At 26.2% G+C, this 22,616-nt stretch overlaps 3 protein-coding genes across 3 annotated transcripts; all 3 read left to right on the top strand.

Annotated features, from left to right (window-relative positions):
* The first annotated feature begins 1,594 nt into the window (after nucleotides 1-1,594).
* Nucleotides 1,595-5,210, top strand: LOC105255113 (lysosomal aspartic protease). Its single transcript, XM_025409285.1, has 8 exons — nucleotides 1,595-1,790; nucleotides 2,136-2,350; nucleotides 2,757-2,869; nucleotides 3,003-3,229; nucleotides 3,378-3,500; nucleotides 3,565-3,715; nucleotides 3,940-4,047; nucleotides 4,127-5,210. Exons 1-8 carry the CDS (start codon nucleotides 1,726-1,728, stop codon nucleotides 4,289-4,291), a joined length of 1,167 nt encoding a protein of 388 aa, XP_025265070.1. The 5' UTR covers nucleotides 1,595-1,725; the 3' UTR covers nucleotides 4,292-5,210.
* A 1,777-nt stretch (nucleotides 5,211-6,987) lies between these two features.
* On the top strand, nucleotides 6,988-10,673 carry LOC112638156 (lysosomal aspartic protease-like). Its single transcript, XM_025409290.1, has 8 exons — nucleotides 6,988-7,218; nucleotides 7,565-7,779; nucleotides 8,272-8,390; nucleotides 8,534-8,775; nucleotides 9,014-9,136; nucleotides 9,201-9,336; nucleotides 9,573-9,665; nucleotides 9,743-10,673. Exons 1-8 carry the CDS (start codon nucleotides 7,160-7,162, stop codon nucleotides 9,905-9,907), a joined length of 1,152 nt encoding a protein of 383 aa, XP_025265075.1. The 5' UTR covers nucleotides 6,988-7,159; the 3' UTR covers nucleotides 9,908-10,673.
* A 1,796-nt stretch (nucleotides 10,674-12,469) lies between these two features.
* LOC105257692 (pepsin A-5) lies at nucleotides 12,470-21,617 on the top strand. Its single transcript, XM_025409278.1, has 15 exons — nucleotides 12,470-12,663; nucleotides 13,027-13,244; nucleotides 13,777-13,895; nucleotides 14,041-14,279; nucleotides 14,568-14,690; nucleotides 14,755-14,890; nucleotides 15,115-15,207; nucleotides 15,287-15,445; nucleotides 18,070-18,307; nucleotides 18,823-18,938; nucleotides 19,067-19,281; nucleotides 19,430-19,552; nucleotides 19,617-19,752; nucleotides 19,982-20,074; nucleotides 20,154-21,617. The coding sequence occupies exons 1-15, from the start codon at nucleotides 12,605-12,607 to the stop codon at nucleotides 20,316-20,318; spliced, it is 2,232 nt and encodes a 743-aa protein (XP_025265063.1). The 5' UTR covers nucleotides 12,470-12,604; the 3' UTR covers nucleotides 20,319-21,617.
* The last annotated feature ends 999 nt before the right edge of the window (nucleotides 21,618-22,616 follow it).

The raw sequence follows: 22,616 nt of genomic DNA, 5'->3' as shown, positions 1-22,616 counted from the left end.
ATATTGTGCATTATGTGTTCTTAAATTTATAATTGCAATTTTGATACTGTTGGATACGACAAGCGTTTTTCTGATTTACTATATCATATTAATCGTTAAAGTTTGCGGTGAGCGATAATGTATCCCTCTTTTTTCATGCAATTAAAAATAATATATCTAAATATATCTTGGTCACTTTTTCTGAAATACTTGCGTAGATCATGATCACAGGAATTGATTGCGTGTAGAGATTGAAAAAATTGATAATTGCTTTGTTCATTTGCTTATGAATAATTCAAGAAAATTTATACGAGATCATAATTGTAGATCAATTATTTAAAACATAACTAATCATCGTCGTACGTTCTAGATTTATGACTCTTGCGTATCATTATGTACGAAGAAATGCAATCAATCTTATTTAATTTGAATGGACCTAATGGATCTAATAATATCTCTACATTTCTCGAATATAAAGAGACGATTTTCAACTGAACAGTTTAGTAAATATATTGTAACAAATAACCGTTATCTTCCAGATCTGGTTATTACGGATTATCGCTGATGCCTGTTTCAGTTAGACCTGAAATAATTTGATTATAAATGTTACATCGCTATTATTATTTATGAATGTTAATTGTAATATGTTTATATATGCATGCTATATATGTTTGAATTATATCAATATTCGGTTTCAAGCTTTTTAAATCAGGACGAATTTGATACAAGGAAATAATAATAAAATTACAATGAAGAAATTACAAATTTTTTATTGCATAATGTGTTTATCTTATAATACATTGATTTTTATAATATAATTGAAGTTATCATCATAATAAAATACTTTCCATTATTGAAAGTTATCTCATTTCGATAAATTGACACATTTTTAATAAAAAAATATTTCCTTATAAGAGATCCATTATTTGTTACGCAAAATTTCATATTGTTACATTTTTTCAAATTTACATAATATATGTTAAAAGAAATGTATAGTAGAAATATATATATATATATATATATATATATATATATATATTAGAATTAAGACATATACAGCATCGATTTTTAAGTTTTGTACAGTATCTTAAGTTAAAATATTTATATTAATATTCATATTAATATTCCAAATTTAACATAACAAATTGTTCATAGCAACATTTCTGAAATGAATATTCAAATATATAGAGTATATATATCGTCAAGATTATGTATATTTTCTTGTTTTTTTAAAAACTTCAAGAATTCATCAAAAAAGGTGATTTATAATTACATAAATATAGTTTTTCCGCACAAAATTATACAAAAAAGTGTCGGCTAATTAAATGCTGCTTTTTCCAAACTTCCTATTGTAAAGTAAATGTTGCATGATTGTCAGTTTAGTCGTTATAAATGTATTCTTTCGAAAAAATTGTTTCTATTATTAATCATAAATTTATATAATTAAACGTTAATTAAGAATACGCGATCATGCAAAATATGATATATTTAAATTAAATTTATCGATAGAAATCCATCAGGCTTTTTCGAATGATTCGCGCGTTCTCTATCTGTTCAAACATTCCACAGAGGGACACGCGCAATCATATATATATGTAATGCTATCGAAAACTGATACAGTGCTAAAGGAGAGTTAGTAAATGACAACACTTTATTTTTCTGCGTCTCTGATCATTAAGTGTCGAAAGAAAGTCGTTGTTGAAATTTTCACGAATCGAGAATTTAGCATTAAATAAATTCTGAAATATGTTTCGCCTTCTTGTGGTGGTGACGGTGCTCTTTATGACGACTGAGGCGCAATTTACATTTCCGTATATATTTTATTTTGTATTAGAATAAATATCGAAATTATAAAGATCGAATCTTTCTCGTATCCGATTTTTTGGATTAAAGGCGTAACTTGAGCAAATGCAATAAATACTTCAATACTTCAAATTGGATGAAATTTCTTTGGTCAAAATATATGTTTTTATTTATTAGTCAAAGAGTATATAAAATAAGAATATTTTTGAAAAAATATCTCATTGTACTTTCATAACGTTCGCTTTTGTTCATCTTGCTTTTATCCCTATTTAAACGACAACCGTTAACATAAATTTCTTTGGAGGTCATCAAATATATTTGCATTCACAGAATATTCTTTATGTTATTTCAAGGTCACTTTTCTGGATATGGCGGATAAGTGACACCAAATTGCAAAAAGTTCCTTCAGATAATAATTTTCCTTCAGTACGTTTGACCAATTTCAAAAATGTGAATTATTATGGCTCTATTAAATTTGGAATTCCACAGCAAGAATTTAAAGTTGTATTTGATACTGGTTCTAAAAATCTTTGGCTATCTTCGAATATGTGCAAAACATATGCTTGTTGTAAGTAATTTGTTTGTTTATATAAACTATATAGAATTATATTTTTCAAGTATAATCTGGGGATTTAAAAAGTCGAATATTATACAGATACATATTCACTTTAATTTTATAGTAATATTTAATATTATAGTGTATATATTACAATGGCAAACTTTTGGAATTTGAAAATGTTTAAATTAATTTAAATAATTTATCACATTCACTCTTTGAAGATACAGACAAACATTGATAAACAAAAATGATTTATAAATTAATTCGATATAAACATGTATATGTACAACATAAATAATTATTTACAAAAGCATGTTGCATATTTAATATAGATTAATAAGATAATATGTCTACGCATATTTTTAAAAGTTATTTAATATTTCTAATTTTCGTTATTACTGAATATACTTTACAGTGACAAGTAGTCTAAATACGTCTTTCAACCCGTATATAGTAAATAATACACTATTTCATGTACAATACCTCGATTATAATGTAACAGGATTCCTATCTACGGGTACAGTGAATGTAAGTCATTATTAAATAAATATTCTAATTTAATTATAACTAAAATGATAGTTTGAACATTACTTAAGCAATCGTGTTCTTTTTTTTGCGTATCAGTGTACGATGTATTATTTCAATACAAACTTTATCGTAGGTTGCCAACCTCAATGTGGAGAGGCAAACATTTATAGAAGTGGTAAACATATTAGACGAACATACAGACGAACTTGGATCGTACACAAATATATATAACCGAAAATTTGATGGTCTTTTGGGCCTGTGTTGTTTCGACATACCTGTCGGTGAAATAACGCCTGTCTTCTACAACATGATTCAACAAGGACTAGTGTCATCACGCATTTTCAGTTTTTATCTAAATAGGTACATATCTTCTCTAGCTATAAGCATCGAATACCTATTTAAACGAGATTTTTTAATATTAAAATATTATTTATATTTGCACATTAAATAAACTTAATTTTAATTATCACACTCATACATATTGCAATATAAAGAACATAATTTGCAGAAACGCTTCAGCCGATTTAGGTGGTAAATTGATATTCGGTGGTTCCGATCCTGCTTATTACGAAGGAAATTTTACATATGTTCCTGTTACTCGCAGAGGACACTGGCAAATTACCATTAATAAGTGCGTCGTTTATTAAATTACATTAATGATGTTTCAACAAATTATTAACGTCTTCGCTTTGTAGTATCGAAATGACTTATGTGATGTCGTCTAATTTTATTTTGTGCAAGGAAAGCTGCCAAGCTATCGTTGACACAAGTATTTGGAAAATAATTGGTCCAGAAAAGGACGTCTTACTTATTGATCGACTTACTAGAACTAATCCATATGGAAGGGTAAGTAAACAATATATTTTAAGTAATTATATCTTTCACAAAGCACATAATCTTTGATAGAAAAAAGTAAATTATAAAAAATTGATAATAGCGATAAAGAAATAAATTATAGGTATGTTGAAACATTAATTTCTATGGAACAATAACGTTAATTCTTATTTCCGAAATACTTATACTCGCTAAATATGATTAATTGCTAATCTGATATTATGTTCTATTTAAAGGTGGACTGCAATATAATTCCTCATTTGCCTATAATCAGGTTTAATTTGCGTGATTTTAATTTTGGTGTTAAGACGTTCGTTCTTACCGGTAAGGATTATATCATTCGGGTAAGTGCCATAAGAAAATTATTTAAATTATTTAAATATGTATAAGAGAAGTTTATATCGTGTATATAATTCTGCTCAGCATCCATATAATGAAAGTACATGTATATCCGTCTTCGGGAAACACGAGTCAACATATAAAGATGATGTAAAATGGATTCTGGGGATGCCATTTATTGGCCGTTACTACACTGAGTTTGATATGGACAGAGGCCGAGTGGGATTTGCTTTGGCGAAAAATGTATAAAATTTATCAAAATATATAGAAAACGTTTCATTGTCACCTTTTATTGTATACTCATCATCATTTTTTAAATTATTTGTTTAATTTTCCATAAGAAAAAAATTTAATTTTTTAATCGCCAACCGACAAAGTTCGCGGATTATTAATGTGAATTTTTGCGTAATGCCTACATAACTACGACTTAATTTTCAACAGCAATACTTTATTTGGAATGCGAATTTTTGCGAGTAATTGCATTCGCTAAGGTCATTGTTGCATGGCCGTCTAATCGATATAATCAATCTATTCTTTCGAAAAACTGATTTCTCCTTCATTATTAATCTTAATTACGCACCCACTTAATAATTTATTTTAAAACAATATGTTTTAGTTATAACACAAAATATTAAATAAAATATTTTTAAAATGATTGATTGATGAATAATTGATTGATCGATAGGACGGATGATCAATAAAAAAGGTTATGTTTCAAATGCGAGCGATTATATATATAATATATACGGCCGCCAAATGTCGATAAATAATAGCTCTAGTAGACGAGTACAATTTCTTTTTTGTATGTCGTAACGTACAGAAAGAAATTTACTGGAAATATCGAAAACATGTTCCGCTTTCTCGTGATGATTGTGACGCTGACCGACGCAGAAATCCAAAACTAAGTTCATACATTGTATTGTAAGTTTACATTACATATCATAATGATTATTGAATTTAAGAATTGACCTCTCGCCCTGATCACATTCGATTTTCTGAGATTCCAAACTTATGTAAAACTTATGTCGTGCAATGCAATAAAAGTTTTCAAACTTACAATATATAATGTTATAAAAATCATATTCTTTTCGCTAGATCTCACAAGAATTGGAGGTAAATGGTTACACTGGGTCTAGTAAAATTAATCTTGAAGTGCTCTCGTAAATATAACATTTTTGTGGATAGAAAATTTCAAAAATTTTCCCGTTTAACTTCCTACATCTTCGTATGTGAACAAGAATTAATATGCTTCCGTTCAGTGAACAGCTGTTGTCACTGCTTTAAAATAATCTTGTTTTAATATAAAATATTTCCAAACCGCATTAGATTATCGATTTGTCGGCTGGATTTTACAGTATCATGCATCATGTGTTCTTAAATGCATAATTGTGATTTTGATGCTGTAGAACACGACAAGCGCGTTTTTCTGATTTATGGTATCATATTAATCGTTAGAAGTTGCGGTGATAAATGAACGGTAATGTATTTTTTTCGTGCAATTAAAAGAAATTATCTCGGTCACTTTTTCTCAAATACTTGCGTAGATCCGGAATACAGGAATTGATTGCGTTTAGAGATTGGAAAAATCGATATTTGCTTTGTTCACTTGCTTATGCATATGCTTATGAATGATTCGAGAAAATTTATACGAGGAAATCAGAATTGTAGGTAAATTACTTAAAACGTAACTAATCATCGTCGTACGTTCTAGATTTATGATTCTTGCGTATCGTTATGTACGAAGAAGTGCAATAGATTTTATTTAATTTAAATGATGCTAATAGATTTAATGATTTCTCTATATTTCTGGAGACCAAGAGATGATTTTGAATTGAACAGTTTTGTATATATATTGTAACAAATAACCACTATCCACCAGATCTGGTTATTCTGCATTGTCCCTGATGTCTGTTTCAGTCAGACCTAAAATAATTTGATTACAAATTGATTATAAATATTACATTTTTATTATTATTTATGAATGTTAATTACAATATATGTTTATATATCCATGCTATATACGTTTGAATTATATCAATATTATCAAATTTTTTTAATCAGGACTAATTTAGTGCAAAGAACTAATAATAAATGTACAATGAAGAAATGACACATTTTTATTATATAAATTATTGTGTTTATTTTGTTATATGTTATCTTATTATATGTTGATTTTTATAATGCATTTGAAATTATCATCATAATATAATACTTTCCAGTATTAAAAGTTATTTCGATAAATTAATGACACATTTTTAATAAAAAAGTATTTCCTTATTAAATATCTATTATATGTTTCACAAAATTTCATATTGTTACATTTCTTCAAATTTACATAATATATGTTAAAAGAAATGTATAATAGAATTATATATAATAAAAGTAAGACATACATAGTATAAGTTTTTAAGGTTTGTACAGTATCTTGATTTAAAATATTCATATTAATATTATTCCAAATTTAACATAACAAATTGTATACTATATACCAAATTTCCGAAATTAACGAATATTGAAATATATATTTCAAGATTATGTATATTGTCTTGTTCTTTTAAAAATTCATCAAAAAGGTGATTTATAATTACATAAGTATATAGTTTTTCCGCACGAAATTATATAAAGAAATGTAGGTTAATTAAAAATGCTGTTGTTTTTCAAACATCCTATTAACAACCTATTGCACTAAAATTAATGTTGCATGATTGCTTATTTAGTTGTTATAAATGTATTCTTTCAAAAGAATTGTTTTTATTATTAATCATAATTTATATAAATAAACGTTCTTAATAGACGTTCCTAATCATAAATTTATATAAATAAACGTTCTTAATTAAGAATACGTGATCATGCAAAATATGATATATTTAAATTAAATTCATCGATGGAAATTCATCAGGATTTTTCGAATGTTTCGCACGTTCTCTATCTGTTGAAGCATTCAACAGAGGGACATACGCAATCATATATATAACGCTATTGAATACCGATACAGTGCTAAGAGAGAGTTAGAAAGTGACAACACCTTATTTTTCTGTGTATCTGGTCATAAAATATCGAAAGAAAGTCGTCGCTGAAATATTCAACGAGACTTCAGCAGTAAATAAGTTTTAATATATGTTTCGCCTTCTTGTGGTAGTGACGGTGCTCTTTATGATGACTGGCGCGCAACCTGCGTATATATTTTATTATATTTTATATTAGCATAATAATCGAAATTATGAAAAATTTTTCTCGTAACTGATTTCTTGGATTAAACGCGTAATTTGAGCAAATGCAATAAATACTTCAATACTTCAAATTGGATGAAATTTCTTTCGTCAAAATATATGTTTTTATTTATTAGTCAAAGAATATATAAAATAAGAATATTTTTGAAAAAATGTCTCATTGTACTTTCATAACGTTCGCTTTTGTTCATCTTGCTTTTATCCCTATTTAAACGACAACCGTTAACATAAATTTCTTTGGAGGTCATCAAATATATTTGCATTCACAGAATATTCTTTATGTTATTTCAAGGTCACTTTTCTGGATATGGCGGATAATTGACACCAAATTGCAAAAAGTTCCTTTAGCTAATAATTTTCCTTCAGTACGTTTGACCAATTTCAAAAATGTAAATTATTATGGCTCTATTGGAATTGGAACTCCACAGCAAGAATTTAAAGTTGTATTTGATACTAGTTCCGCAAATCTTTGGCTATTTTCCAAAAAGTGCACAATCCCTGCTTGTTGTAAGTAATTTGTATATATATATATATATGTTTTTATTTTTTATTTGTTAAATAAATTTCATATAATCAGTAATGTTCTTTAGATAAGCTTAAACTTCAATTTCTTAAATCCGCGAATATATATGTATATATGAACTATCTAGAATTATATTTTTCAAGTATAATCTGGGGATTTAAAAAAATGAATACTATACAGATACATATTTACTTTAATTTTATTGTGTAAATATTACAATGATAAACATTGAAATTAGGAAATGTATAAATTAATTTAAATAATTTATCACATTCTTTCGCTGAAGATACAAACATTGATAAACAACTGTGATTTTTGAATTAATTCGACACAAATACATATACACGTACAACATATATAATTATTTACAAAAGAATGTTGTATATTTAATATAGATTAATAAGATAATATATCTATATATATTTTTAAAATCTTTTTAAATTCTAATTTTCGATATTACTGAATATGCTTCACAGCAAGACGTCATCAATATGATAGTACGGATTCCTATACGTGCATACCAAATAATACTTATATTTATATAGGATACAACGATTATAATGTAAATGGATTTCTATCTACTGATACAGTGAATGTAAGTCATTACTAAACAAATAATCCATTCATAATAATAATTTAGTTATAACTAAAATAATAGTTTTAACATTTTTTAAGTAATCGTATTCTTTCTTTGAGTGGCAATGACGATGTATTATTTCGATACCAATTTTATCATAGGTTGCTAACCTCAATGTAAAGAATCAAACATTTGCAGAAGTGATAGACGTATCAGATGTAAATATAGTATTAAATTTATTTGCAAATAATTTATATATAAATATACTTGATAAACAAAGATTTGATGGTCTGTTAGGCCTGAGTTATTCCCATATATCTCAGAATGGAATAACGCCTGTCTTCGACAACATGATTCAACAAGGCCTAGTGTCATCACGCATTTTCAGTTTTTATCTAAATAGGTACATATGAACAACTATATTTATAAAAAATGAGTATTTAATAAACATTCAGTTCTATTTGTATATATATTTATATTTATTTTATACTTATTTTAATATAAACATAAATTAAATTTATTATTTATATATAGTATTATAATTTTTCAAATTAATATAATATATATATTTGCAAATTAGATAAACTTAATTTTAATTATAACACATATACATATTGCGATATGAAAAATATAATTTGCAGAGACACTTCAGCCGATTTAGGTGGAAAATTGACATTTGGTGGTTCCGATCCTGCTTTTTACGAAGGGGATTTTACATATATTCCTATTACTAAAAAAGGATACTGGCAATTCACCATTGATAGGTACTTTATTTTTTAAATTGCATTAATCATGTTTGAATAAATTGTTAATATCACCGATTTGTAGTATCCAAATAAATGATTATATTTGGTGTGAGAAAAGCTGCCAAGCTATCGCTGATACAAGTACTTGGAAAATAATTGGACCAGGAATGGATGTTTCACTTATTAATCGATTTTTTGAAACTAATCCACAGGGAAGAGTAAGTAAATGATATCTTTCAATAGAAGAGTAAATAAACGATATCTTTAATTACATCTTCTACAAAGCACGTAGTCTTTGATAAAAAAAATAAATTATAAAAAATTGGTTATAGCGTTAAAAAAATAAATATTAGGTACGTTTAAAGGAAACATAAACTTTTATGGAACAATGACATCAGTTCTGTATCTGTTCCAAAATACTTAATATTATCGTGATATTATGTTTTATTTAAAGGTGAACTGTAATAGAATTTTTCAATTGCCTATAATCAGGTTTAATTTGGGTGGTAAGATGTTTAATCTTACCGGTAAAGATTATATGATTCGGGTAAGTGCCATAAGAAAATTATTAAAATTATTTAAATATGTGAGAGAAGTTTATATTGTGTATTTAATTCTGCTCAGCATCCAGATAATGAAAGTATATGTGTAACCGTCTTCTGGAAACACAACCCAACATATGACGATGAAGTAAAATGGGTCCTGGGGATGCCATTTATTGGCCGTTACTACACAGAATTTGATATGGAGAAAAACCGAGTGGGATTTGCTTTGGCGAAAAATGTATAGAATTCATCAAAATGTATAGAAAATGTATCATTGTCACCTTTTATTGTGTACTTATCATTATTTTTTAAATTATTTGTTTAATTTTCAATTAGAAAACATTTAATTTTCTAATCGCCAACCGACAAAGTTCGCAGATTATCAATGTGAATTTTTGCGTAATGCCTACATAACTGCGACCTAATTTTCAACAGCAATACTTTATCGTGAATGCAACTGACATGGGCTTATAGTTATTTGGAATGCAAATTTTTGCGAGTAATTGCATTCGCTAAGATCATTGTTGCATGGCCGTCTAATAATCGATATAATCAATCTATTCTTTCGAAAAGCTGATTACTCCTTCATTATCAATCTTAATAGCATATCAATCTTAATAGCGCATACTTAATAATTTATTTTAAAACAATTTGTTTTAGGTATAACACAAAATATTAAATAAAATATTTTTAAATTTGATTGATCAATAGGACGGATGATCAATAAAAAAGGTTATGTTTCGAATGTGAGCGATTGTATATATAACGGCCATCAAATGTTAATGTAAATGATAGCTCTAGTAGACGAGTTCAATTTCTTTTTTGTATGTCGTAACGTACAGAAAGAAATTTACTGGAAATTTCGAAAACATGTTCCGCTTTATCATGATGACTGTAATGCTGACCGACGCGGAAATCCAAAACTAAGTTCATACATTGCATTGTAAATCCAAAACTAAGTTCATACATTGTATTGTAAATTTACGTTACATATCAGTATAATAAATATTGAATTTATAAAAATTGACCTATCTCGTTGTAATCACAATCGATTTTCTAAGAACCTAAAATTATGTAAATGTGGTTGCATACATAGAACGATAAATCCTAAAAGAAAAGTTATTCGTGCAGTGCAATTAGAGTTTTCGATTTTATAATGATGTTATAAAAATCATTTTGTCTTTGCTCGATTTAATAAGAATTAGATGTGAAAAATTACATTGGATTTAGTAAAATTAATCTTGAAACTCTCTCGTAAATGGAGCGATTTTCAAGTAAACAGTTTTGTAAATATTGTAACAAATAACCACTAACCATCAGATTTGGTTATTCCGGATTTCGCTGACACCTGTTTCAGTCGGACATGAAATAATTTGATTACAAATTGATTATAAATATTACATCGTTATTATTATTTATGAATGCTAATTACAATATATGTTTATATGCATGCTATATATGTTTGAATTATATTAATATTCGGTATCAAACTTTATAAATCAGGACGAATTTGATACAAGGAACTAATAACAAAATTACATTGAAAAAATTACAAATTTTTTTATTCTATAATGTGTTTATCTTATTATACAGGGTGACCCAAAACTTATAATCAAACTTTCAAAGACAGATTCCTGGGATCATCTGAAGACGATTTTTCTTCAACGAAAATGTCGAGGCACTAATAATTTTCGAATTATAAGTGATTGAATATAAAGGGTTTTTCGTAAACTAAGCTTTGCAGAAATAAAATATTAACAAAACCATATTCTTCAATTAATTTTAAATAGAGTTTACTTTAGTTGAGTTTTAATTTAAGGCTTAATTGCAAAGATATATGATGACTAAAATCGGGAACATACAAAAAATGATGGCCTTTATCGACATTTTCGCTGAGGAAAAATCGTCTCCAAATGATCCCAGGAATCTGTCTTTGAAAGATTGATTATGTGTTTTGGGACATCCTGTGTATGTTATCTTATTATTCGTTAATTTTTATAATGTAATTGAAGTTATCATCATAATATAATACTTTCCAGTATTGAAAGTTATCTTATTTCGATAAATTAATGACACATTTTTAATAAATAAATATTTCCTTATTAAAGATTTATTATTTGTTACACAAAATTTCATACTATTACATTTTTTCAAATTTACATAATATATGCTAAATGAAATGTATAGTAGAAATATATATATTAGAATTAAGACATATATAGTATGGATTTTGAAGTTTTGTACAGTATCTTAAGTAAAAATATTCAAAATATTATCTTAAATTTAACATAACAAATTGTTTGTAGCAAAATTTCTGAAATTAATGAATATTCAAATATATATTTCAAGATTATGTATATTTCCTTGTCCTTTTAAAAACCTCAAAAATTCATCAAAAAAGGTGATTTATAATTACATAAATATAATTTTTCCGCACAAAATTATACAAAAAAGTGTCGGTTAATTAAATGCTGCTTTTTCCAAACTTCCTATTGTAAAGTTAATGTTGCATGATTGGCAGTTTAGTGGTTATAAATGTATTCTTTCGAAAGAATTGTTTCTATTATTAATCATAAATTTATATAATTAAACGTTAATTAAGAATACGCGATCATGCAAAATATGATATATTTAAATTAAATTTATCGATAGAAATCCATCAGGCTTTTTCGAATGATTCGCGAGTTCTCTATCTGTTCAAACATTCCACAAAGGGACACGCGCAATCATATATATATATATATATATATATATATATATATATATATATATATACATATATATATATATGTAACGCTATCGAATACCGATACAGTGCTAAAGGAGAGTTAGTAAACGACAACACTTTATTTTTCTGCGTCTCTGATCATTAAGTGTCGAAAGAAAGTCGTTGTTGAAATTTTCACGAATCGAGACTTTAGCATTAAATAAATTCTGAAATATGTTTCGCCTTCTTGTGATGGTGACGGTGCTCTTTATGACGACTGACGCGCAACATTCGTATATATATTATTATATTTTATATTAGCATAATAAATATCGATATTATGAAGATCAAATTTTTATCGTATCCGATTTCTTGGATTAAACGCGTAACCTGAGCAAATGAAATAAATACTTCAATACTTCAAATTGGATGAAATTTCTTTGGTCCAAATATATGTTTTTATTTATTAGTCAAAGAGTAAATAAAATAAGAATATTTTTAAAAAAGTGTCTTATTGTATTTTCATAACGTTCGCTTTTGTCCATCTTGCTTTTATTCCTAAACGACAACCGTTAACATAAATCTCTTTAGAGGTCATCAAATATATTTGCATCAAATATATTTGCATCAAGGAATGTTCTTTATATTATTTCAAGGTTCCCTTTGTGGATGTGGTGGAAACCAACTAACACAAAATTGCAAAAAGTTTCTTCAAATGATAAATTTCCTTCAGTACGTTTGACCAATTTCGAAAATGTGAATTATTATGGCTCTATAAAAATTGGAACTCCACAACAAAAATTTAAAGTTGTGTTTGATACTGGTTCCGCAAATTTTTGGCTATTTTCCAAAAAGTGCACAATCCTTGCTTGTTGTAAGTAATTAGTTTGTATATATATGTTTTCATTTTTCATTTATTAATTAAATTTTATGTAATCAAAATCGTTCTTTTAAATAAGCTTAAACTTCAATTTCTTAAATCCACGAATATATATATATATATATATATATATATATATATATATAAAATATTTAGATTTATATTTTTCAAGTATAATCTGGGAATTTAAAAAGTTGAATATTATACAGATACATAATTACTTTAATTTTATAGTAATATTTAATATTATAGTGTAAATATTACAACGGTAAACTTTGAAATTTAGAAATGTATAAATTAATTTAAATAATTTATCATTCTTTCTCTGAAGATACAAAACAAACATAGATAAACAAAGATGATTTATGAATTAATTCGACAAATACATGTACCTGTACAATATATATAATTATTTACAAAAGAATGTTGTATATTTAATATGGATTAATAAGATAATATGTCTATATGTATTTTTTCAAAATCTTTTTAATTTCTAATTTTCGATATTACTAAATATGCTTCACAGCAAAACGTCATCGATATGATAGTACGGATTCCTACACGTATATACCAAATAATACTGATATTTATATAGGATACATCGATTATAATGTAACTGGATTTCTATCTACTGATACAGTGAATGTAAGTCATTACTAAACAAATAATCCATTCATAATAATAATTTAGTTATAACTAAAATAATAGTTTAAACATTTTTTAAGTAATCGTATTCCTTTTTTGAGTGGCAATGACGATGTATTATTTTGATACCAATTTTTTATCATAGGTTGCTAACCTCAATGTAAAGAATCAAACATTTGCAGAAGTGGTAAACGTATCAGATGTAAATATAATATTAAAGTACCATGTAAATAATTTATATATAAATATACTTGAACGAAGATTTGATGGTTTCTTAGGCCTGAGTTATTCCGATATATCTCAGGATGGAATAACTCCTGTCTTCGACAACATGATTCAACAAGGCCTAGTGTCATCACGCATTTTCAGTTTTTATCTAAATAGGTACATATCTTCTCTACTTATGAACAACATATATCTATAGAAAATGAGTATTTAATAAGCATCCAGTTCTATTTATATATATATTTATATTTATTTGATACTTATTTTAATAAAAACATAAATTAAATTTATTATTTATATATAGTATTATATATAGTATTATAATTTTTCAAATTAATGTAATATATATATTTGCAAATTAAATAAACTTTTAATTATAACATTTTAATTATAAAATTTTAATTATAACACATATACGTACTACGATATGAAAAATATAATTTGCAGAGACACATCAGCCGATTTAGGTGGTAAATTGATATTCGGTGGTTCCGAACCTGCTTATTACGAAGGGGATTTTATATATATACCTGTTACTAACAAAGGATATTGGCAATTTACCATTGATAGGTACCTTATTTTTAAAATTACATTAATCATGTTTGAAAAAATTATTAATATCATCGCTTTGTAGTATCCAAATAAATGATATCACTTTGTGCGAGGAAAGCTGCCAAGCTATTGTTGACACAAGTACTTGGAAAATAATTGGACCAGAAACGGAAATTTCATTTCTTAATGACTATTTTGAAACTAATTCACAGGGAAAAGTAAGTAAACGATATCTTTCAAGTAACCATATCTTTCAAAGCACGTAGGCTTTGAGAAAAAGAATAAAAATTTGATAATAGCGCTAAAAATATAAATATTAAGTACGTTCTAATGAAACATAAATTATATGAAACAATGACATCAGTCCTTTATCTGTTCCGAAATACTAAATATATTCATTAAATATGATTAATTACTACTTGATATTATGTTTTATTTAAAGGTGGACTGCAATAAAATTTCTAAATTGCCTATAATCAGGTTTAAATTGGGTGGTAAGGCGTTCGATCTTACCGCTAAAGATTATATCATTCGAGTGAGTGCTAAAAGAAAATTATTTAAATTATTTAAATATGTATAAGGGAAATTTATATTATGTATTTAATTCTGCTCAGCATCCAAATGATAAAAGTATATGTGTAACTGTCTTCTGGAAACACGACCCAACATATGACGGTGAAGAAAAATGGATTCTGGGCATGCCATTTATGGGCCGTTATTACACTGAATTTGATATGGAGAAAAACCGAGTGGGATTTGCTTTGGCGAAAAAAGTATAAAAAATTTCATCAAAATGTATAGAAAATCTTTCATTGTCATCTTTTATTGTATACTTTATCATTATTTTTTAAATTATTTGTTTAGTTTTCGGTAAGAAAAAAATGTAATCTCTTTTAATTGCCGACTGACAAAGTTCACATATTAATGTGAGTTTTTGCGTAATCCTTACATAACTGCTTCTTTATTTTCAATATCAATATTTTATCGTGAAAGCAACTGATTTGTGATTATAGTTACTTAGAATGCGAATTTTTGCGAGTAATTGCATTCGCTAAGGTCATTATTGCATGGCTAATCGATACAATCAATGTATTCTTTCGAAAAGCTGATTCCTCCTTTATTATCATTCTTAATTACGCGCACACTAAATAATTTATTTTAAAGCAATATGTTTTAATTATAACACAAAATAATAAATAAAATATTTTTAAATTTGATTGATCGATAGGACGGATGATCAATAACAAAGGATATGTTTCGAATTCGAGCGATTGTATGTATAACAGTCGCCAAATGTCGATAAATGATAGCTCTAGTAGTCCAGTACAATTTCTTTTTTGTATGTAATAACGTACAGAAAGAAATTTACTGGAAATTTCGAAAATATGTTCCGCTTTCTCGTGATGACTGTGATGTTGACGGACGCGGAAATCCAAAACTAAGTTCATACATTGTATTGCAAGTTTAAGTTACATATCAGTATAATAAATATTGAATTTAAAAAAATTAACCTATTTCATTGTGATCGCAATCGATTTTCTGAGATCCTAAAATTATGTAAATGTGGTTGCATCCATAGAACGATAAATCTTAAATAGAAAGTTATTCGTGCAATACAATAAGAGTTTTCGATTTTATAATAATGTTAAAAAAATCATTCTGTCCTTGCTCGATTTAATAAGAATTAGATGTGAAAAATTACACTGGATTTAGTAAAATTAATCTTGGAACTATCTCGTAAATGGAGCGATTTTCAATTAAACAGTTTTGTAAATATATTGTAACATATAACCACTATCCACCAGATTTCTGGGTTATTCCGGATTATCGCTGATGCCTGTTTCAGCTAGACATGAAATAATTTAATTACAAATTGATTATAAACATTACATCGTTATTATTACTTATGAAATGCTAATTACAATATATGTTTATATATGCATGCTATATATGTTTGAAATATATCAATATTCGGTATCAAACTTTATAAATCAGGACGAATTTGATACAAGGAACTAATAATAAAATTACATTAAAAAAATTACAAATTTTTTATTCTATAATGTGTTTATCTTATTATATATGTTATCTTATTACACGTTAATTTTTATAATGTAATTGAAGTTATCATCATAATATAATACTTTCCAGTGTTGAAAGTTATCTTATTTCGATAAATTAATGACACATTTTTAATAAAAAAGTATTTCCTTATTAAAGATTTATTATTTGTATCACAAAATTTCATATTGTTACATTCTTTCAAATTTACATAATATATGCTAAAAGAAATGTATAGTAGAAATATATATATTAGAATTAAGTCCTATATAATATAGATTTTTAAGTTTTGTACAGTATCTTAAGTTAAAATATTCATATTAATATTATTCCAAATTTAACAAAACAAATCGGTTATTGCAAAATTTCTGAAATTAATAAATATTTAAATATATATTATATTTCAAGATTATGTATATTTTCTTGTTCTTTAAAAAATCCCAAAAATTTATCAAATAAGGTGATTCATAATTACATAAATATAGTTTTTCCGCACAAAATTATATAAAAAAATGTTGGTTAATTAAAAACTGCTTTTTTCAAACTTCCTACTGTAAAGTTAATGTTGCATGATTGCCTGTTTAGTCATTATAAATGTATTCTTTCGAAAGAATTATTTCTATTATTAATCATAAATTTATGTAATTAAACGTGTTAATTATCAATACACGATCATGCAAAATATGATATATTTAAATTTAATTTATCGATGGAAATCCATTAAGAATTTTCAAATGTTTCGCGCATTCTTTATCTGTTCAAGAATTCAACAGAGGGACACGCGCGATCATAATATATATATATAGCGCTATCGAATACCGATACAGTGTTAAGGTAGAGTTAGTAACCGACAACACTTTATTTTTCTGTGTATCTGGTCATAAAGTGTCGAAAGAAAAATGTTGAAATTTTCACGAATCAAGATTTCAGCAATAAATGAATTCTGAAATATGTTTCGTCTTTTCGTGGTGGTGACGGTGCTCTTTATGACAACTGACGCGCAATATATTCCGTATATATTTTATTTTATATTGGCATAATAAATATCGAAAGTATAAAGATGAAATCTTTCTCGTATCCGATTTCTTGGATTAAACGCGTAACTTGAGCAAATGCAATTAATACTTGAATATAAGTTGGATAAAATTTCTTTGGTCAAAATATATGTTTTTATTTATTTGTCAAAGAGTAAATCAAATAAGACATATTTTTGAAAAAATATGTCTCATTATTCTTTCGTAATGTTCGCTTTTGTTCATCTTGCTTTTATCCCTATTTAAACGACAACGTTAATATAAATTTTTTTAGAGGTCATCAAATATATCTGCATTCACAGAATGTTATTTATGTTATTTCAAGGGATTATCTCAGGCGGCCGCGTATAAATAAACCCAAATTGCAAAGAGTTCCTTTAGATTATAATTCTACATCAGTATGTTTGACCAACGTCGAAAACGTGATTTATTATAGCACTATTAGCATTGGAACTTCACAGCAAAAATTTAAAGTTGTATTTGATACCAATTCCTTATATACTAAGATAATTACTAAAAAGTCCAAAAATTCTGTTGCTTGTAAGTAAATCGTTTATATATACATGTACATGTATATGTTTTTACTTTCAATTTATTAAATAAATTTCATTTCATCAATATCGATCATAGATCTAAGCTTAAACTTCAATTTTTTGAATCCGAATATATATATATTCTATCTACAATTATATTTTTCAAGTATAATCTCGAGATTTAAAAAGTTGAATATTATACAGATCCATATTTATTTTAATTTTATAGTAATATTTAATATTATACTGTAAATATTACAATGACAAACTTTGGAATTTGAAAATGTTTAAATTAATTGAAATAATTTATCACATTCAAACTTTAAAAATATAAGCAAACATTGATAAACAAAGATGATTTATGAATTAATTCGATAAAACCGTGTACATGTACAATATATATAATTATTTAGGAAAGAATGTTGTATATTTCATATAGATTAAAAAGAGAATATATCTATGCACATTTAAAAAAATATTTTAATGTTGCTAATTTTCGATATTACTGAATATGCTTCACAGCGGCACGTAGTCAATATAATACGTCTTCCAACTCATATATACCAAATAACACATCATTTAATGTACAATTCCTCGATTGCAATGTAACAGGATTCCTATCTACTGATACAGAGAATGTAAGTCATTATTAAATAAACATTCTAATTTAATTATAACTAAAATTATAGTTTAAACATTTCTTAAGCAATCGTGTTATTTTTTTGCGCGGCAATGACGATGTATTTCAATACAAATTTTATCGTAGGTTACCAACATCAATGTAGAGAAGCAAACATTTGTAGAAGTGGCAAACATATCAGACGAACATATATTTAATTTGTACTTAAATATACCTAACCAAAAATATGGTGTTATTGGCCTGAGTTATTACCAGATATACGGTGGAATAAGGACTCTCTTCGACTACATGATTCAACAAAGACTAGTGTCATCACGTATTTTCAGTTTTAATCTAAATAGGTACATATCTTTTTCACATATAAGCATCGTATACCTATTTAAACGAGATTTTTTAATATTAAAATAATATTTATATTTGCTCATTAACTAAACTTAATTTTAATTATCACACTCATACATATTGCAATATAAAGAACATAATTTGCAGAAACGTTTCAGCCGATTTAGGTGGTAAATTTATATTCGGTGGTTCCGATCCTGCTTATTACGAAGGAAAATTTACATATGTTCCTGTTACTCACAGAGGAATATGGCAAATTACCATTGATAGGTACGTTAATTTTTAAATTACATTAATCATGTTTCAACAAATTGTTAACGTCATCGACTTGTAGTATCCGACTAAATAATTTTACTTGGTGCGAGAAAAGCTGCCAAGCAAATGTTGACACAAGTACTTGGAAAATAATTGGACCAGAAAAGGATGTTTCACTTATTAATCGACTAATTGAAATTAATTCACATGGAAGTGTAAGTAAACAATATCTTTCAAGCAATTATATCTTTCACAAAGCACGTAATCTTCGATAGACGAAAATAAATTATAAAAAATTAATAATAGCGATAAAAAAATAAATATTAGGTATGTTCAAATGAAACATTAATTTCTATGGAACAATAACGTTAATTCTCGTTTCCGAAATACGTATATTCGTTAAATATGATTAATTGCTAATCTGATATTATCTTTTATTTAAAGATAAACTGCAGTAGAATTTTTCATTTACCTACAATCACGTTTAATTTGGGTGGTAAAGCGTTCGATCTTACCGGTAAAGATTATATCATTCGGGTGAGTGCTAAAAAAAAATTATTTAAATTATTTAAATATGTATAAGAGAAGTTTATATCGTGTATTTAATTCTGCTTAGCATCCAGATGATAAAAGTATATGTGTAACCGTCTTCTGGAAACACGACCTAATATACGACGATAAAATGAAATGGATTCTGGGCATACCATTTATGGGTCGTTACTACACCGAATTTGATATGGAGAAAAACCGAGTGGGATTTGCTTTTGCGAAAAATGTATAGAATTTATCAAAATGTATAAAAAATCTTTCACTTTCACTTTTTATTGTGTACTTTATCATAATTTTTAAATTATTTGTTTAATTTTCGATTAAAAAAAAATTTAATTTTTTAATCGCTAACCGACAAAGTTCGCAGATTATAAATGTGAATTTTTGCGTAATGCTTACATAACTTCGTATTAATTTTCAATAGCAATATTTTATCGTGAAAGCAACTGATATGGGCTTATAGTTATTTGGAATGCGAATTTTTGCGAGTAATTGCATTCGCTAAGGTCATTGTTGCATGGCCGTCTAATCGATATAATCAATCTATTCTTTCGAAAAGCTGATTACTCCTTCATTATCATTCTTAATTACGCGCACACTTAATAAATTATTTTAAAACAATTTGTTTTAATTATAATACAAAATATTAAATAAAATATTTTTACATTTGATTGATCGATAGAAAAAATGATCAATAAAAAAGGTTATGTTTCGAATGCAAGTGATTGTATATATAACGGCCGTCAAATGTCAATGTAAATGATAGCTCTAGTAGACGAGTACAATTTCTTTTTTGTATGTCGTAACGTACAGAAAGAAATTTACTGGAAATTTCGAAAACATGTTCCGCTTTCTCGTGATGACTGTGATGCTGACGGACGCAGAAATCCAAAACTAAGTTCATACATTGTATTGTAAGTTTACGTACATATCAGTATAATAATTATTGAATTTATAAATATTGATCTGTCTCGTCGTGACAACATTCGATTTTCAGAGATCCCAAACTTATGTAAAACTTATGTCGTGCAGTGCAATAAAAGTTTTCAATTTTATAATAATGTTATAAAAATCATTTTTTCTTCGCTAGATTTAATAAGAATTGGAGATAAATGATTACACTGGATCTAGTAAAATTAATCTTGAAGCGCTCTCGTAAATATAACATTTTTGCGGATAAAAAATTTCAAAAGTTTTCCCGTTTAACTTCCTACATCTTCGTATGTGAACAAGAATTAATATGCTTCCGTTTCATGATAGAATAGCTCGTTGTCACCGCTTTAAAATAATCTTGTTTTAATATAAAATATTTCCAAACCGCATTAGATTATCGATTTGTCGACTGGATTTTATTTGTATTATGCATCATGTGTTTTTAAATGCATATTTGCGATTTTGATGTTGAACACGACAAGCGCGTTTTATCTGATTTATTATATTATATAAATTGTTAGAGATTGTGGTGATAAATGAGCGATAATATGTTCCACTTTTTTTCATCCAACTAAAAGAAAATATCTCTGTCATTTTTTTTCAAATACTTGCGTAGATCAGGAATACTGGAATCGATTGCGTTCGCAGATCGAAAAATCGATATTAGCTTTGTTCATTTGCTTATGCATTTGCTTATGAATAATTTTATGAACGATATCTATATTGTAACAAGTAAGCATTATCCATCAGATTTAGATATTTCGGATTATCGCTGATGCCTGTTTCAATCAAATTTGTAATAATTTGATTATAAATATTATAATGTTATTTAAAACAAATTGATTATAAATATTATAATGTTATTATTATTTATGAATGTTAATTACAATATATATTTATATATACATGCTATATACGTTTGAATTATATCAATATTATTAAATTTTTTAAATCGGGACTAATTTAGCAAAGAGATTAATAATAAAATTACAATGAAAAAATGACACATTTTTATTGTATAATTCGTTTATCTTGTTATATGTTATCTTATTATATGTTGATTTTTACAATGCAATTGAAGTTATCATCATAATATAATCCTTCCCATTATTGAAACTTATCTTATTTCGATAAATTAATGACACATTTTTAATAAAAAAGTATTATCTTATTAGATATCCATTTTTTCTTTCACAAAATATTTCATATTGTTACATTTTGTCAAATTTACATAATATATGCTAAAAGAAATGTATAATAGAATTATATATAATAGAAGTAAGACATACATAGTATAGGTTTTTAAGTTTTGTACAGTATCTTGAGTTAAAATATTCATATTAATATTATCTCAAATTTAACATAACAAATTGTTTATAAGAAAATTTTTGAAATTAATAAATATTCAAATATATATTTCAAGATTATGTATTTTTTCTTGTCTTTTTGAAAACCTCAAAAATTCATCAAAAAAGGTAATTTATAATTACATAAATATAGTTTTTCCGCACAAAATTATATAAAAAAATGTCGGCTAATTAAATGCTGCTTTTTCCAAACTTTCTATTGTTAAATTAATGTTGCATGATTGTCAGTT

Source organism: Camponotus floridanus, unplaced genomic scaffold (assembly GCF_003227725.1).
Source record: "Camponotus floridanus strain SB8 unplaced genomic scaffold, Cflo_v7.5 scaffold250, whole genome shotgun sequence".
Taxonomy (NCBI): Eukaryota; Metazoa; Arthropoda; class Insecta; order Hymenoptera; family Formicidae; genus Camponotus; species Camponotus floridanus.
Note: the sequence above shows the minus strand (reverse complement) of the source record. Positions and strands in the feature narration are given on the sequence as shown.

Coding starts and splice junctions, on each gene's coding strand:
- LOC105255113 (XM_025409285.1), top strand. CDS start 1,726: ATGTTTCGCCTTCTTGTGGTGGTGACGGTGCTCTTTATGACGACTGAG. Junction 1,791..2,135: donor GAGGCGCAATTTACATTTCC/GTATATATTTTA, acceptor TGTTATTTCAAG/GTCACTTTTCTGGATATGGC. Junction 3,716..3,939: donor GAACTAATCCATATGGAAGG/GTAAGTAAACAA, acceptor TTCTATTTAAAG/GTGGACTGCAATATAATTCC.
- LOC112638156 (XM_025409290.1), top strand. CDS start 7,160: ATGTTTCGCCTTCTTGTGGTAGTGACGGTGCTCTTTATGATGACTGGC. Junction 7,780..8,271: donor GTGCACAATCCCTGCTTGTT/GTAAGTAATTTG, acceptor TATGCTTCACAG/CAAGACGTCATCAATATGAT. Junction 8,391..8,533: donor TATCTACTGATACAGTGAAT/GTAAGTCATTAC, acceptor ATTTTATCATAG/GTTGCTAACCTCAATGTAAA.
- LOC105257692 (XM_025409278.1), top strand. CDS start 12,605: ATGTTTCGCCTTCTTGTGATGGTGACGGTGCTCTTTATGACGACTGAC. Junction 14,280..14,567: donor TTCAGTTTTTATCTAAATAG/GTACATATCTTC, acceptor TATAATTTGCAG/AGACACATCAGCCGATTTAG. Junction 19,282..19,429: donor TTCAGTTTTAATCTAAATAG/GTACATATCTTT, acceptor CATAATTTGCAG/AAACGTTTCAGCCGATTTAG.